The 16,672-nt window shown below is 44.0% G+C and overlaps 1 protein-coding gene across 2 annotated transcripts in view; it reads left to right on the forward strand.

The window, feature by feature from the left end:
• The window catches only part of Cds1 (CDP-diacylglycerol synthase 1), a 70,168-nt gene that overhangs the window by 40,947 nt on the left and 12,549 nt on the right, over positions 1-16,672 (forward strand). For both annotated transcript variants that reach the window (XM_050155821.1, XM_050155822.1), the window contains 5 exons: positions 2,560-2,657; positions 3,987-4,126; positions 12,607-12,665; positions 14,507-14,589; positions 15,846-15,933. In XM_050155821.1, the coding sequence (XP_050011778.1) occupies positions 2,560-2,657; positions 3,987-4,126; positions 12,607-12,665; positions 14,507-14,589; positions 15,846-15,933 (468 nt within the window). The remainder of the gene's footprint in view (positions 1-2,559; positions 2,658-3,986; positions 4,127-12,606; positions 12,666-14,506; positions 14,590-15,845; positions 15,934-16,672) is intronic.

Below are 16,672 nucleotides of genomic sequence, written 5' to 3' on the forward strand. Positions count from 1 at the left end.
ATGTTGTTCTGTGCCCATTTGTCTTCTGTCTTCTTTGGAGAAAATAGAGTGCTGATGCTAGGAACCAACCTGTCTGTTTTTGTTATGAAAAGATTTTTTTAACAATTAAGCATTTAAATGCCATATTCCCCAGATCTCTGAGCAGATGAGGGCTGTTTACTGGGTATAGATAAGTCATAACTACAGTATAGAATCTTCCTAGAGAACTGGGTCTGAGTTTGACTGTACTGGCTCTCAATTTAACAGGTAAAATTTATACTTGTAAAAAAACAGAAAGAAGAAAAATTTACAATAGAAGGTTAACAGCAGAACTGACAATAACAGAGAACAGCTTATTATATTTTAAATTGGGGTTGGATTAGGAGACTTAAAAGTACATACCAGTTTAAAATATGAGACTTTTTACTTTGTAGTCTGGAATGAGATACAAGAATAGAAAATTATAACATTTAACAGTAAACATAGGTGCATTTAAGAAACATGTATGCACGCGCGCGCGCGCGCACACACACACACACACAGTGAACAGGAATTGGGCAAAGTGGATGCTTTGGTGGGCTCTTCCAAAGGCATGCCACTGTGTAAAACAATCATGTAACAGAGTCAACACCGGGGAACCAGGTAGGGAATACTTCAGTAAAGGTAGCGTGACTTGGTCACCTGACCTGACTCTCAGTTAAGATGGCAGCGAAGTCTCCTGACCTCAGTTAAGATGGTGGTAAGGTCACCCATGTAACAGAGTTAACACTGGGGTACTAGGCAAGGAATACCTCAGTAAAGACGGTAGAACTTGGCAGCTTGGTCACCTGACCTGTCTCTCAGTTAAGATGGCAGTAAAGTCACCTGACCTCAATCAAAATGGCAGCAGCCACATGTTGAATGGAAGAGAGACCTAGACGCATGATCTGCCCTGTTGCTGAGCCGCCATGACACAATCCACTATGGGGAGTAAAGGCTAGAATTGAAAACAGCTGCCTCATGGATCAGTTTCTGCGGGACCAGTGGTAGTGGTGTCAGGGATAGTTTGAGGAAAAGTGGAGCTGGTGGGACACCAGCAGAGCATTCACAGGCGGGTGGCTGATAATTTGAGGGTTTATACCATAGCCGAAGATGTGAAAACCCACAAAACAGCAAACACCGCAGGGCCTAAGGAGGACGTCTCCTCTCTACAGGCGATGCTAAAGCCTGACTGGCTCCGGTCCAATTGACTCAGAAGCCAGAGGCCGCTCTGAGCAGTCTCTCATGGTGGGAACTACTCATGAGCGGTCCAAAGAAAAGAAAAAGAAAGGAAAAAGAAAAATCTGAGGGACCCCGGGCCCCAAAATGAATGCACCACACAGCATGTGCAGTGCTAGCATGGGAGGACCAACCCGGTTAATCTGGGCACATTTTTAGCTATGGGAAGCAACCAGAGATGAATGTCAATGAAGGGCTCAACCTCAGCAGTGAAGGCTGTGGTTGGCTGACTGGAAGGGGAAAACTCACCACTGAAGGTGCTGGTGTGTGTAGAAGTCAGTGTTTAGGCAGATAGAATGTAGAGCTAATGCAAAGAAACTGGTTCTGGAGTCCAGGGTTTCACGTGTCCTCTGTTGGCCCACCTGTGGGCAGGAAGGAACATGGAGAGATCCTGGCCAAGTCAGGAGCACCAAATGTTATGGTAAAAATAAAATACCATAGGTCCCTGAGTGGTGGCAGTGGGCAGCAGGCACGAGACCACAGTGGGCCAGGAAAGCAGCCAGTCCCAGGCAGGGAGCGGCACAGCGGGTGAGAGACAGAGAACTGTTAGGCACACCATGCAGAGAACGTGGGCATTTATTTAGTGGGTTATAGAGAGGAAAGGGAAGAAGTGGGGAGAAGGGAGAGTGGCAGAAGCTGCCTCTTCGGGAGAGAGAGTGAAAGGACGGGACTCAGGCTAGACGTGAAAGAAAGATCCTCTTGCTTACTTGGTGGATGGGGGTGGGGAGTGAGGAGAGTGGGGGAGGGAGTGGGCAGGGCTTGTCTCTTAAAGGGACAGGACAGACATTACAGCAGCCTCACCTTGATCCCTGATTTATCACTGGGAAGGGCTGTGAGCAGAGCATCAGTTCAGAAACACAAGGACACCTTGCTGGCAGAGATGGAGATCAGCTTTGTTGTCTGTGTGGACATGCTGGCGACACTGCCCAGACTGACCAGAGCTGTTGCTGGCTGTGCTGTACCTGTACCTGAAACACAGGAGGCTGGGGAGCTGAGAAGGGAGTGAGAGGACAGTTTATCCTATAGTGTGAGACCCGTCTCAGAAAAGATTATCCATCTCGAGAAATGGCGAATACGTGGCAATAAATAATAATAAGGAACCTCCCGAGGACTCGCTACCCCTGGCTATTCTTGGGAAGATCTCAGGCCTTAGTTTTAACTCTCCTTGTGCTGCTCCATTAGGCATCACTTCCCTTGAAAGAGCGAATATTGCCTCTTTGCTATTGCCATTTAGAATAATTAGAAATAGGTAGATGTTGCCTTAAGTCACACAGCACAGATATAAACACTGGAGATCATGTGACCCTGTTGTTTTACTCTCAGGTTCTGGGCATCCAAGTGAAGTGCTTCCACGAGATCATCACCATTGGGTACAGAGTCTATCACTCCTATGACCTCCCGTGGTTCAGAACACTGAGTTGGTGAGTGACTGACACACTGCTCTGGATAGGGAAATCGAATCCATCTCTAACGTTTCTAATTGCAGAATGATTTTGGAGAAAGAGAAACATGCTGTAACTGAACTTATAATGGAGAAAATAACCTTTGTTCCTCCTCCAGCACAGCGATCCTCAAGCTTTCATTTTAGTCTTTGTAGTGACAGCTAATAAATGATTAATATATATATCATTTTATTTCCTTCCTGATCATAATTTTATGAAAAGCTCTCTTTTTCCCCAGTTGGTCAGAGAACATCAAATATTTGATTTGTGTGTGTGTGTGTGTGTGTGTGTGTGTGTAGCTTTGCTTTACTTATTATTATTTTTAACATTTGAGGCATTCATCCCTGCCAAGACTTTGGAGTAGGAAACATGGCACTATGCTAGCTCCATGGTCGTAAGGAAGCTATTCCGTTAACATCTTCCCTGAAGCCACTGTCTTCCTAAAACAGGTGTTTCTCACCTCTGGGCTTAGACTATTCTAAATAGTTCCTACCTGAGTATGCTGACTCAGACCTTTGACCCTGGTTCTAGGATCCTGGCCACAACAACTTACTCAATTGCCCATTGTCTGAGGCAGGAGGGCCATGAGGTCAAGACTATTCTGAGAGGTCAAGGCCAACCTGAGCTGTTTAATAAGATCCTGGAGATGGGGAAAGTGGTGGAGTGGGCCATTTTCTCCTAGTACTTTGCTCTGTTCTAATAAAATATATGGGAAACACACACACACTAAATCACAATAAGAAGAATCATTGTTTGATTGGAACCCTTCTGGGCATTGAGAAGAACTGAGAAAAATGTCAGAACTATGTGCAGAGCAATGGGGGAGATGGTCAGCCACCTCTTCTTCCTCCTTTCCTCTTAACTAGCTGGTGAGGCGAGGTTGTGTTCTCCAGGGTTAGTTATTAAACATGAGAACATTGAGCAGCCAGGAGCTAATTTTCATTATAAACTCAATGCTGTGTTTGCGAAGATGTGTGCACATCTGCCTGTTGATTGTAAACTCAGTGCTGTGTGTATGTGTGTGTGTGCGTGCATGGACATGTGAACATCTGTCTGTTGTATTTTGACATTGTTGTCTCTGATACTATATTTTGATTGAACACATGAATTGTACTTGGTGAATTGCCGATTGCTGTTGACTGGTCTGAAATAAAGTTTGAATGAGAAAACAGCATTTTTTTTTTTGTGGAGTGTATTTTGAATTAATCTCTCAAATTTTTTTTTTGCCATCAAAATGCAGGGAATAATTGTGTTCCATTTGGTGGGGAGAGCATTCAAACTCACCAAGCTAATGGGTTTCAATTGCAGGTACTTCCTCCTGTGTGTGAACTACTTCTTCTATGGAGAGACGGTGGCGGATTACTTTGCTACGTTTGTTCAGAGGGAGGAGCAGCTACAGTTCCTCATTCGCTACCACAGGTTCATATCCTTCGCCCTCTACCTGGCAGGTAAATTGAGGTCGGTCTGCACTGACCTGCTTTGATGTTTCCCACATGTGTCTTTACCTAGGTTATTTAAATGCATTTGTGTGTTTTTTTTCTGTTGCGTTCTGTTCTGGGCTCTCTTTACATCATTTCTCATGCATAAAATTATTTTTTCTATTGTGGGCTTAAGTAGCATTTATTCCCTAGTGGTAATTAAAGCAAACATAATTATAGCATTCCATGTTCCTGAAATTTTTCTTTTCAATTTATAATTAAAAAAGAGAAAATTTGAAACATTTATTAGAGTATGTATTAATCAAACATAATTTGCAGAGAAAATTTTGCAAATATGTATTTATAATTGTCCCTAGGGAATAAGGTTTCGTCTAGAACGGTGGTTCCCAACCTTGCTAAGGCTGTGGCCCTTTAACACAGTTCCTCGGGTTGTGGTGACCCCAACCATAAAACTGCATCATTGCTCCTTCATTCTGTAACTTTGCGACTGTTATGAATGGTAATGTAAATACTTCTGGAGATAGGGGTTTGACAAAGAGGTTGTGACCCACAGATTGAGAACCACTCTCTGGATGACCCAGGCAGTCTGCTGGAGAAGGCGTGTTCTGTGGGCAAGCTTGCTTCCAGGACGCCAGTGCCTTTCTCATTGCCGCCGATTAGGGCGTGGAACCCTGTGTGGAACATCTGGGGCTTTGAGAGGATGGGAAGTTTTCCTAAAGGATTTTCCACATTTTATATCTGCTTTGTTATCCAATCTGTTTCCTCATTTCTTTCCTTAATTTTAAAAGTTTTAGCCAGGTGTGGTGGCACATAGCTTGAATCCCAGCACTCTGAGATGGATCTCTGTGGCTGCCACGCCAGCCTGGTCTACAGAGTGAGTTCCAGGACAGCCAGTGCTACATAGAGAAACCCTGTCCCCAACCCCCACCCCAAATGTTATTAATAGATGGTTCCGTGGTTAAGAGCACTTGCTGCTCTTGCCACAGACCCAGGTTCGAGTCTCAGCGTGCTCATCATGAATCACTACTGTCCGTCTCTCTTCTGCATATACACATCCATGCAGGCTAAATGTACACACACGGTAAAATAAACAAATCTTTACAAGGTTATTGATGATGTGTTTACAGAAGATGCGTTCTTAGAAATAGGCATTAGGATATTCCTGCTCCTTCAGTTTGTAGGTAATTGGTCTCTTTGAATTCTTGGCAGCTGGAAGGTGTGGCCCCTGCTGAGAGGTCACCTAAAGTTCTGTAGTCTGTGAGGCAGGGCTGCCTGCTCCTCAGTGCATGTCCGACTGCTCCTCAGTACACGTCTGTGCTCTGTGTCTTGCTCTGAAGTCAGTTTTGAGATGGGATCTTTCCTTGGGAGATAGGAATGCACCTTATTAATGTTTTAACAAGTTAGTGAAGTTAGCAGGAAAACTTTTTGTAGTGGCTTTAGATGTCAAAAAAAAAACCTGAGACCATGTCTTTTACTGTGGTTAGTGGAAGTCCCTGGGCCCCTCCTCCGGCCTTCATGATTCAGTTCTTTTCCAGGTCCCCCAGTTTTTTGGGTATCACCCCACCTTGCAGAAGCTAAGCTTCTAATAGTGGCCTATGAGATGGTACAGAGGAGAACACTTTGTGTTCATAAGTTCGTGGTGCCCTTATGACTGAGCGCCATGACTGGGGCTTTGTGCCTGCCGCCAGTCCTTTTCCTTGATGCTTCTCTTGCCGCCACTGACCTTTGGTGTTGGCTTTGGAGAACACCACCAGCCAGCCCTGTGGTCTCAGGACTGCAGAAGCTACCCATACTGCCTGCTGTTGAGTCTGGCAATGTTTTCCTTCCATCCTCTTGGTTCCGGTTGGTCTTCATCTTCATTTCTTCAGTGGCATTTGCGTGGACTGCCAGGGCCGAATAGAAATGAGCGTGCATGCTCAACTGAGCTTCAACCTGATTCGACTTCTTCCCCTGTCTTCACAGAGCCCATTGCTTTCTCAGTCCTGTGGGCTGTCAGGGACAGCCAGCTCTTCTAACAAAGTTCCTAAAGTCAGTGGAGTCTGAGTAGTGTGGGAAGGCTGTATCTGTGCCCGCTGCTGACCGGGGCCTGGTCTGTACCTCTCCATAGGAGGCCGGAGAAATGAAAATCATGCCAAGATTCTAAAACAGTTTTATTAAAGATAGGATTTTTTTAAAAAAAAAAAAATACACTCTATATTTTGTAGTAAACATTCAGAAAAACAAAGAAGTATTCAGTAAGATCATTTTGATGCCTTGGAGCCTTACTTCCGGTCTCCAGGGACTTGCTGAAGTTATTCTGATTTTCAGAGTATTCAAGCTTGTACGCTACTTTCCTATCTTCCATCACCTATTTTCTTAGATGAAATGTGATTATTCTATAACCTATCACCTACAGTTAATGTAGCTTCAGGTGGTTGTATAGTACCACATCTAAACCCACGCCAGTGTCTCCTGATCCGTAGTTGTATCAGATTGCAGCTTGCAGTCCGACCAGGCACAAGTCTGTGTATATGAGGCTGCCCTTTCCGCCCTTCCCACTGTTGGTGGCTGTACCTCATGCTTGAGAATAGCATCTGTTCGAGCAGAGACAGGCAGCAAATTGATTTTCTTGTTGTTTCTGTTTAGACTTTCTACAGATTGTTCTGTACGTGAAGGGTTTAGAATCTCATAAAATAACCATTGGTTGTTTTTCCCCGTGATGTACTGATTTCTACCAGACAGGTCACCGCATGGTAATAGGGCAGTGGTCACGAAAGTCATTTGAAAGTCACTGGTTCTTCTTTGAACAAGCATTCAAGTCCTCAGTGTGGCGGCACTGACAGATAGCATGGGGGACAGTGGTTGACCACAACCCTGTGTAAGGCCTCGGAGGCTCAGTGTCCCAGTTCCCGGCGGAAACGTGATGGGCAGGGTTAACAGAAGCAGGAAGAGAAGGCCTTGCTCAAAGGAGGAGGGCTGGACTACCTTGGAAAGCTTGGAGAAGAGGTGTCTGGTGCCATGAAAAGTGGGAAGTAGACGGGTCTCTGCTGTTCATCCTGGGAACAGAGCTGAGAGGATGGCATGTCCAAGCCCGGAGAGTTGGTGCCTACCTGTGTCTTCTCCCGGGGAAGCCACATGGGGTTTCTACACCAAGAGAAGATAAAAGCAAAGTCTGTGCTAAGTGAGAAGTGGGTTGGGAGCAGTTAGCAGGGAGAGAAGAGGAGGCGGAGCCTGTGCCCTGCAGGTTTATCCTCAGCACCTGAACAGTGAGCAGTGAGCTGGTCCTGGGAGCCCAGCCACTGTTTTATGACAGTCTATGAAACATTGCTCCGGGTCCCAGCTTATTGGTCTAAGATATACTTTCAAATCGAGAAATTTATATATCCACGTCTAGTTGTAAGAATTAACATTTGACTTTTGCATTTTGCCCAGTTCCTACCCATGTAGCTATCTGAAAGCTCTCGTGTCATCCTAGGAGACAGACAATTGTCACAGTCCTGCAAAACACACACACACAGCAGCTTGGAGTGAGCAGGGAGCTATTCGGTCCAACTCTGTGGCTCTCATTTGGTCAATTCTTAGAGCTCTCTGTCGAGCCCAGCAGTGAGTTTCCTTTTGTGTTTGCTGAATGATGAGACGGCTGAGAACGTGTGGATCCACAGGACGCTTTTGAGCGCTGTCACCTCGGCCTCACTGCTTTGCTTGTGGTGCTGATGAGTCTTTAAGTCGTCAGCAGTGCTATGAGTCTGACTGATGGAGCTGGACTTTGAGATGGTGTAAGGAGATAGGAGCCGTGCCTCTCATTTATCTGTACGTTCACACGACAGTGTGAAAGGGCTCTGGGAAATGCTGGTTTATTGCCGTGACCAAAGGACTTTGGAAAGATGTCCTAGCTGATGTAAAAAGGAAAGACAGCCTAGGCTGATTCATTGACATTATATTTTATTGGAAAAAATGTAGCTATCTCTGGGTCTGTCCACCTTATCAGAGGCCATGAAGTTCAATGACTTGCTTCCTGTCATACAAGACAACTCACTGAGTAGAATCTCGAAGTTGTCCTGACATTAAATAATCTCGTCACAAAGAGAATTTGACTAAGAAGCAAAGGAAAAAGTCAGCAAGACTGGAAGTAGTACAAGTTTCTTCAGAGACTAGATTTGCATAAAATAGAGCACCATCTCCCAGGCTTGATGACTCGGGTTGGGGCTGTTTAGGAATGAGAGCAAACGTGGTTGCAAGTTCTGTGATGTCGGTTGATACGTTTGGGGTGCTTGACCCCCAAAGGACATCAGCAGCTACAGTCATGTGTGTATTATCTTAGCAAAGGATTGTTTTGCTTGCATGTCATATGTGGTTGTTTTGGTTTCTGTAAAACCCTTAGGTAATTGATCAGTCTCCTTTGGCAGCTTTCTTCTCACGTTCAGCTGCCATGACTGTGTATCAGAGTCTGAACTGCCTGTTCCTTTAACCCTTGTGTGCACAGCTCAGCCGTAGTCTAGGGTGTGACTCGACCACACAATGCAGCGTGCTCTGAAGTTACCTAACATGATGCCAGAAGTTGGGATTTTGGCAAGTAGTATAAAAAGAATGAGGAGGAAGTTGGTAAGTACCGTGTTCAAACCCAGGCTCCTCCTCATGGTCAGTTCAGAGTTGACACCACATGTTTACTGGGTCCTTAATCACTAATATTAAAATTTAAAAACAATTATTTTTCCGTTTTCCATCTCTTCAGCTGGACGGTAAGCTCTGTAATGCTCCTGACTGTCTCACCATTTTTTTTTTTTGTATTTTGCACCTGGAATGTTATAAATGCCTGATATGTTTTTAAACTGTTAACTCATTTTCTGAAATCTGCTGTATTATGTCTAATCTGCTGTATTGTGTCGTGTGGGCTTTTCCAGTATCTCAATTTTTTCCTTCACTTTTCACGACCTGCTCGACCATCTCATCTGCTTCTATTCTTGGCTATAGAGACTTGGTTTTGTTCGTTGGAAACCGGCTTTCACTGCTACCTTGGGAGTGCTTGGGATGGGATGCAGGATGGTCATATCTGCATCAGCACCTCCAACTCAGCCAGTCCCGCTCCACATAACTACATTGAGAGCTGTTACATCATGGCTGAGTGGGTTAGGGACCTGTGCTAGTGTGCTTTCTGTTGCTGTGATAAAACACTGATCAAAAGCAACTTTGGGAAGAAAGAGTTTCTTTGATTTATATTTCGTGATCATGGTTCATCACTGAGGGAAGCCACAGCCAGAACCTGGAGGCAAGGGATGAACCGAGTCTATGGGAGAATCTTTGCCTACTGGCTTGCTCCCATTGCTTGATTTGCTACTCCAGACCACTTGCACAGGGGTGTCACTGCCTGCAGTGGGTTGGGCCCTCCCATATCCATCAATAATCAAGAAAATGCCCCACAGCCATGTCTACAAGCCAGTCTGATGGAGGCAGCTCCTCAGTTAAGTGCCCTTCTTTCCAGGTGACAAGTTAGTAAAAACTAACTGACTTTTTAGTGAATGCTGGTGTCTGTAGTCATCTAATAAAGCCTGTGATTTTAATTGAAAACATAACTATTTAAATATTCTTCAGTCAAGAAAAGGTATAACTGTGGATCCAATTGTAAAAATTATCTTAACTCTGGAGTTACTAGGTTATATATGTACACTTTTATGTTTTAAGCGTAAAATATTCACATAGCCATGTAGTTGTGAATGATAATGATTTTCATATCTAGTTTTATAAAGGATGCTTTTCTTTAAAAATACTTAGCTTTAGATAAACTTGATGTCTTAGTCACTGCTCTATTGAGTTTAGCCTTTTGAGAATTTTCCACATTGATTTCCACAGCGCTATACCAGTTTGTAGCTCTACCAGTAAAGAACAATAGTTCTTCTTTCCTACACCCTCACCAACTTTTGTTGTCAGCTGTTTTTTCTTCCCTCCCTCCTTCCCTCCCTCCCTCCCTCCCTCCCTCCCTCCCTCCCTCCCTCCCTCCCTCCCTCCACTGTCCCTCCCTTCTTTTTCAGTTTTTCAAGACAGGGATTCTCTACAGCCCAGCAACAGCCCTAGCTGTCCGGGAACTCTGTAGACCAGGCTGACCTTGAACTCACAGAGGTCTGCCTGCCTCTGCCTCCCAAGGGCTGGGATTAAAAGTGTGTGCTGCCACCAACACCCACCTCTGTTTTCTTGATATTAGCCATTCTGCTGGACTAAGACGAAACCTTAGTGTTTAAATTTGCATTTTCCTAATTGATCAAGGATCTTGAGCACATTTGAGATATTTCTTATCCATTTTTTATTTCTTTTGAGAAATTTGTTCAGATCCTAGGCTCAGTTTTTAATCAGGCCATTTATTTTTCAGGACTATTTGTGAGTTTCTGTATATTTTGGGTATTTATCCTTCATTAGGTGAAGAGTTGTCACAGATTCTCTGCTCTGGGGCTTCCTCTTCCCTTGACTGATTCTTTCCTGTGCTGTATGGGATTTTTAGTTCTGTGAGGTCCCATTTGTCAATGCTTGGCCTCAATACCCAGGCACTAAGTCACTTTCAGAGAGCGCTCCTTATAGTAGTTCTGAGTGAGGTCTTTGGTGCATTTGGGATTGATTCTGTGCAGTGTGGTAGAAATGGCTGCAGTGCCAGGCTTCTGCATGTGGGCTTCCGTGGATTTGAGGAGTCAGAAAGGCGAAACGGTACCTACTGCATCCATACACAAAATTCTCAATGAAGAAAACAAAATCTCATCATCACAGAAGGAAAGCATAAGGCAGTCTGTCTAAAACCAGACTTTCACACACTTGGCAGCTGAAGCAGCACGGGTTTCATGTTCTTAGTTCTCTCCCCATCTCGTGAATATTGTTACAGCTTTTGCATGCTTGCAGCAAAGCATGTTGGCCTCCTGGTTTTGTAGTCCAGCAAGCCGATGATCCTGTCAGTGACAAGTAGGAGTAGGAACTCTGGTCAGCTCCCCATTGCCTGTATTTTGCTGCGATCCTTTGCAGTGGACATGTAGAGTGAGGTATCAAAAGTAGACAGAGGCCAATTCCTTGCTTGTGGAGATATGCACCCTTGGTTATCCTGCCTGGTGAACTGAGCACAGAGTGCAAGGCCGAGTGTTTGTCTCATGTGGTACAGGTCAGTCGATAACGGACTCAGTTTCTGTGTCAGGTCCACTCCCAGCTCACTGCAGAACGCATGGCGGCTTATCTCAACCAGATTCAGTTCGTGCATTTTGAGTCTCCACCTCTGAGCAGCGTGTCTGAAAGCTTACTGGTATTCTGAGAGAGCCCCTCGTCGAGTTAGTGTATGAGGGGGAGTGTCCCTGAGTTGGGTACTGTAGCATGTCTTCATCGCAGTGAATGTATGTGACACAGTCAGACACTGGGAAGTGAGAAGTGACTTAAAAGCACATGTTTCACTGTATGTATACTGCTGGTGTGAGAAACTTCAAGTCAGTCTTTGTTCACTACAAGTTATTATTGCCACCTGAGTTTCCACGGAACCTAGTGACTTAAGAACCAGGAGCATCTAAACATTTCTTTTATTTCTGCGATCCTCAGTGCAGAGACAAACTCTTTTCTTCATTCATGAAGTGATGTGGATTGTCCTTCTGCATACGTGTTGCTGTAATTGGTTGATGAAGAAAACTGTTTTGGCCAATGACTTAGCAAAGCCAGGCGAGAAATCTGAGCAGATGTAGAGAGAGAGTAGGCAGCCAGAGAGCTGCCGAAGGAGAAGGGCACGCAGGAAACTTTCCGGTAGGCCACAGCCTCTTAGTGATGTACAGATTGATAGAAATGGGTTAATTTAGGATGTAAGAGCTAGGTAGGAATATTCACGCTACAATCATTGGCCAAACAGTGTTGTAATTAATACAGTTTCTATGTGATTATTCGGGTCTAGGCAGCCAGAAAAGCAAGCATAGTCTCTGCCTACAGTGAAGTGGTGATGGTGAAGGATAGCTACATCAAGGGTATCGGAAGGACTGGATTAATACACGTAAAAGCTTAGGTGGAGTTAGGAACATAGCATGCTCAATGGGCATTAGCTGCCATAGTTACTCATTCTCATAGACACTGAACACATTCTGTAATACTCTCAATCAGTGGACATTTTATGTAGTGGAATTTACTATGCTGAAGATTAAGCCTCGGACCCCACCCCCCACATGCTAGGCAAACACTCAGCCACTAACCTGTCAGCCTGCTCTTGGTAAATTGATAACTTGAGATGTTTTCCAGCTTCCATATTAGCAAGGGACTAATTCATTTAATTAATGTAGGAGACAGTGATTGAATTTTTCCCATGGAATATGTCTGGCACGTGGGAGATTTCACAATTGTTCCTTCAGGAGACTGCTTAGGATGCTCTCTGTAAAGTAGGAGAGGTCGTTGAGTGATGACTGACACATGCTTGGATGAAGTGCAGGAAACTGGTTTTGGGTGTGTGTGGGGTGTTCAGGGATCTTATACTCCACGCAGAATCCCACAGCTTGTCTTGTGTTTTTGAACAGGTTTCTGCATGTTCGTGCTGAGCTTGGTGAAGAAACACTACCGCCTGCAGTTTTACATGGTGTGTATTAACAGTTTTCCATAGTTGCATTCACCTTTCTTCCTGTAAGTGAAGAGGTAACAGTCAAATTAGCTAGTTAATGTCTTACCCGAGCCCAAAGAATTTATCAGGTTTTTTTATGTGTTCATTAGATACGAAATGTTGAAGTTGAAAAGATTTTGAGATTTAAAATATACAACTGTCCCTAAAGTGTTCCTGAAACATTTTTAGGTATTTTCAAAGGAAATAATGTAAATGATAAGTTTGAATTTTCTAACTGTGGGAACTCATCTCTGGGATAGTTGCTGAAGCCTAGCAAGTTTGTGTCACGTATTGAAGGTGTCCTTAGACACTGGCTGTTGGCCTCAGCGTAGTGCAGAGTATGTGGTTTCGTGGTGGTTATGGTCAGCCATAGTCATCGTTGCCCTCAGGGTAGTTTGTTCGGTGGAGAGAAGCAAGATCCACAGTGAGCTTCTCGTTTCCCTAAAGCGGAGCTAATTACAAGTCTAAAGTACAATGCAGTTCTGAGAGGTGCAACTCTGGGATCAGCAAGGCGTTTCTCAGGTCAAATCATACTTCCCACTTGAGCGTTTCTTTAAGAAGACATTCCACAAATTATTATTGCGAAGAAATCTGTAGTGTTTCCTACATTTATAATTTCAGGCGATCCTAGAATAAAATCTTAATGAGATCTAAGAACATCAAGACTGGTTGGAAATAACCAGACCTCCTGTCAGGAACACGGTTCTGGGACCCTTGTGAATGACAAACTCTGCACGCTTGAGCGCCTTCTGTTTCTCAGTGGTCCACTGGATCCTCCTTCGCACCTCACATCATTCCTGTTAATTATAAGACTTAACATAGTCAAATCCTGTGCAAACAGTTATTGCTTGGGGAATAATGACAAGAAAAGAATAAGTGTGCATGTTGATCCATGTGCCTGTGGTTCCTGGATTTGTGGGTATAGGATTAACTGTATGTAGAGGGCCAGCTGTGAAGTATAATAGGGCCAGTTGCCTATTGGAAAAAAGGGTGAATTGTAATGTAACTACTGTAAAGTGCTTGGTCCCTTTAAGTGTATACCAGTAGACTAGAAGAAAGCAGTTAACATAAGATATCGTGTTAAAATATAAATAATGTTTAAGAGTAAGTAAAAATCTGAATTATTTAAAAAATCACTTCCTAATTGCCAAACCAGTTTATCTGATGAGTACACAGAATGACTGTTTTGGGGTCATGTTCTGCTCATAGTAATTGTGCTGTAGTCACTAAAACAGCCCACCCTCAGGCTGAGGGCCAAGCAGGGGTGATGAGGGAAACAGCACAGGGCTTTGAAATTCTGAAATTGCATTATGTCATTAGAAAGATCGTCTTTCAGCATGAAAAGATGGAATGTAAAGGCAGTTGAATCCTGAGGGTTTCAAGCATTCAAAGTTAGAATAACTCTTTGCAGGGAAGGTTGTCAGGAAACTCAGGAGAGACTGCAGCTTCAGCATGCTAACTATGGCTCTCTCAGAGACCAGCACAGCTTCCTCACACCACAGCGAAGCTGTCAAGAGTGCTCCAAGATGGCGCCTTATTTCTTTGTGATTTTAAAGACTTAATAGTATGTCTCACTGGTATTAGCATTCCTTTTATCTATAAATTAAAATAATTTTGCTAAATGTTTTTGTTATTTCAGGGTTTTAGTAGACAATGTGAAGAGTGTAATTTACTAACCACACTGTTTTGTTTGTATGATCCTATCTTACAAAGTTTGATCAGAAGTCATGGCAGAAAACTTGTGTTTCAAAATCGCTCTTGCTAATTGGCTGTTTGATGAGCCTTGTTTGCTAACTTCTGTGTTGTTGGGCTGTTGACAGTTCGCATGGACCCATGTCACTTTACTGATAACCGTTACTCAGTCACATCTTGTCATCCAAAATCTGTTTGAAGGCATGATATGGTAAGGGATTATGTTGTGTTATGATATGGTAAGGGATTATGTTGTGTTATGCTGCATTCTGTTTTCATGTGTTGCCCTTTAAACCCCCTAACGCCCGGCAGTAGCTTTCTGGTTTCCACTACTGCATGGAGACCACTTGCTATCTCACTGACTCTTACTGTTTCACAACCCAGCACAGAATGCCTACCCAGTGACTGGAGACCCTTTCTTCTAGTCCCAAGCAAAATGCAGAAAGTCTTCACCAAAACCGAGTTCCGTTTTCAGATGCTAACAAACCCCAGCGTTGTATTTTAAAAGCAAAGGTTAGATGTTATCTACATGGAGTGCAGAAAGTAGGTGGGATCTGGCTTCCAGTTAGCAGGCTGGAGAAGTGCCTTTTCTCCAGGGGACACTTGGGCAGGTCCTGCTCTGCTCTGGGAAGGAACAAGCTTCCAGACTGTGTGTGTGCAGAGCTGGGTGCTCCATAGCACTGGGCTATGCAGATTCAGACAGCATTTTTATTAACTAAAAGTAATCCAGGATTCATAATTAGAAACGAACGGGAATGGAGAAAGGCTTAATAAATTTTCTGTGCAGGCATTTAGACGGTGAACACGAGTCTTCCCCCTCCACATCCATGGCAAAGTCAGCAATTAGAATCATTCATAGCTAACTGGAGTTTGCCAGGATAAATTGACCCTCCTGACAGCTTACTAAAATACCCATGTGTTTGTATAAACACTCTAGTTTAGGGATGGATATCATATAAAACCTTTCAATTGAGGGAGAAATGTTGCTTATTTAAATAGGTTCTGCAAAGTTATCAGTGTGTGACATAAGCTAAAATCGAATTAAGATTAGTAATTTTCCCGAAGAAGAATTTGCATTAAGAGCCTGGCATGAGCTTGTCACTTTAGTCTCTGCTTGCACAGTGACTTGTTTTGCATTTCACAAGGCTGCTCTTCTTGAGAGGCGATAGTTCCTGAAAAGTTATTCCTTACAAAACTAAAATGTAAAAGTGTGTAACTAAAGAGATTGGTTATTTAATAGTTTCTTTAGCAGCATTTTCTAAGTTTAGAGATAGATTTTCTCCGTCTCCTGGCTAAAGGAGCGAGCGTGTGTGGTATTTTCTGCTTCTCCTAGGCCTTGGCCTGTGCTGTGCTCTGCTCTGTCCACTGTGTGAGCTAAAGGGTGTAACGTGGGTTCACACTGAGCTATGGAGGGGATAAGCATTCGCTGTCTAACCACACAGACTTTTCTCTGCTAATCTTTTCAAGGTTCCTTGTCCCAATATCAAGCGTCATCTGCAACGACATCACTGCTTACCTTTTCGGATTCTTTTTTGGAAAAACTCCCTTAATTAAGGTAATGGAAATGTTAGACAGACGCCCTTCCCACAGGCTTACAGGCCACAGAGCGCTGCCATGGAGGGCAGGAATTCCTCTGCTGACATGTGTCTAACTCTATTTTCCCCTGCTTGTGAGGGCTCATCTTCATGGCTCATTTCTTTAACCTACTCCCAGCATTCCTGAGCCTAGTTATGCTGTCTGTCACTAAACTTCCTAAAAGAGCAAGGCGCACAGTCTTTATGTACTGTCCTCCAAAGATTCCCAAGTTCATATACGTAAAAGACTGGAGGATCTAAAGCCAGTGGTAAGAGGTAGAGACAAAGAGGAAAGCACACGTGAACAGCCTGCCATTTTGCTTTGATTTGGTTCTGTTTATGGACAGTGGAGGCAAGGGTATGAATTAAATTATTCAGATCTCATTTTGGGCAAGAAAAACCAGTTCTTCATGAGAAATCCAACCTTTCCCTTGGACTTTTTTTTTTTTTTTTTTTAAGAGAGCTTTTTATGTTGGGACTTTATGTAGGATTCAGTTTCCACATTGAGCCAAGTGTTTAATAGGCTCTCACACATACATTCCTTGGCTGAGAGGGAAGCTGTTAGGGAGGAGCGGCTGGAGTCTGATTTAGCCTTGTGCTGTCGGGAGCCATGTGATGAAGTGTGCCGCTCCTGGGGAGCGTGTGGGTAGCCTGCCCCTCGCAGTGCCTCCCTCAGCTCTCCTCTTGTGGGTGGCCGCACAGCACCAGGCCCAGCTGCAG

This window comes from Alexandromys fortis, unplaced genomic scaffold (assembly GCF_014885135.2).
Source record: "Alexandromys fortis isolate MF-2015 unplaced genomic scaffold, M_Fortis_MF-2015_v1.1 scaffold_87, whole genome shotgun sequence".
Lineage (NCBI taxonomy): Eukaryota > Metazoa > Chordata > Mammalia > Rodentia > Cricetidae > Alexandromys > Alexandromys fortis.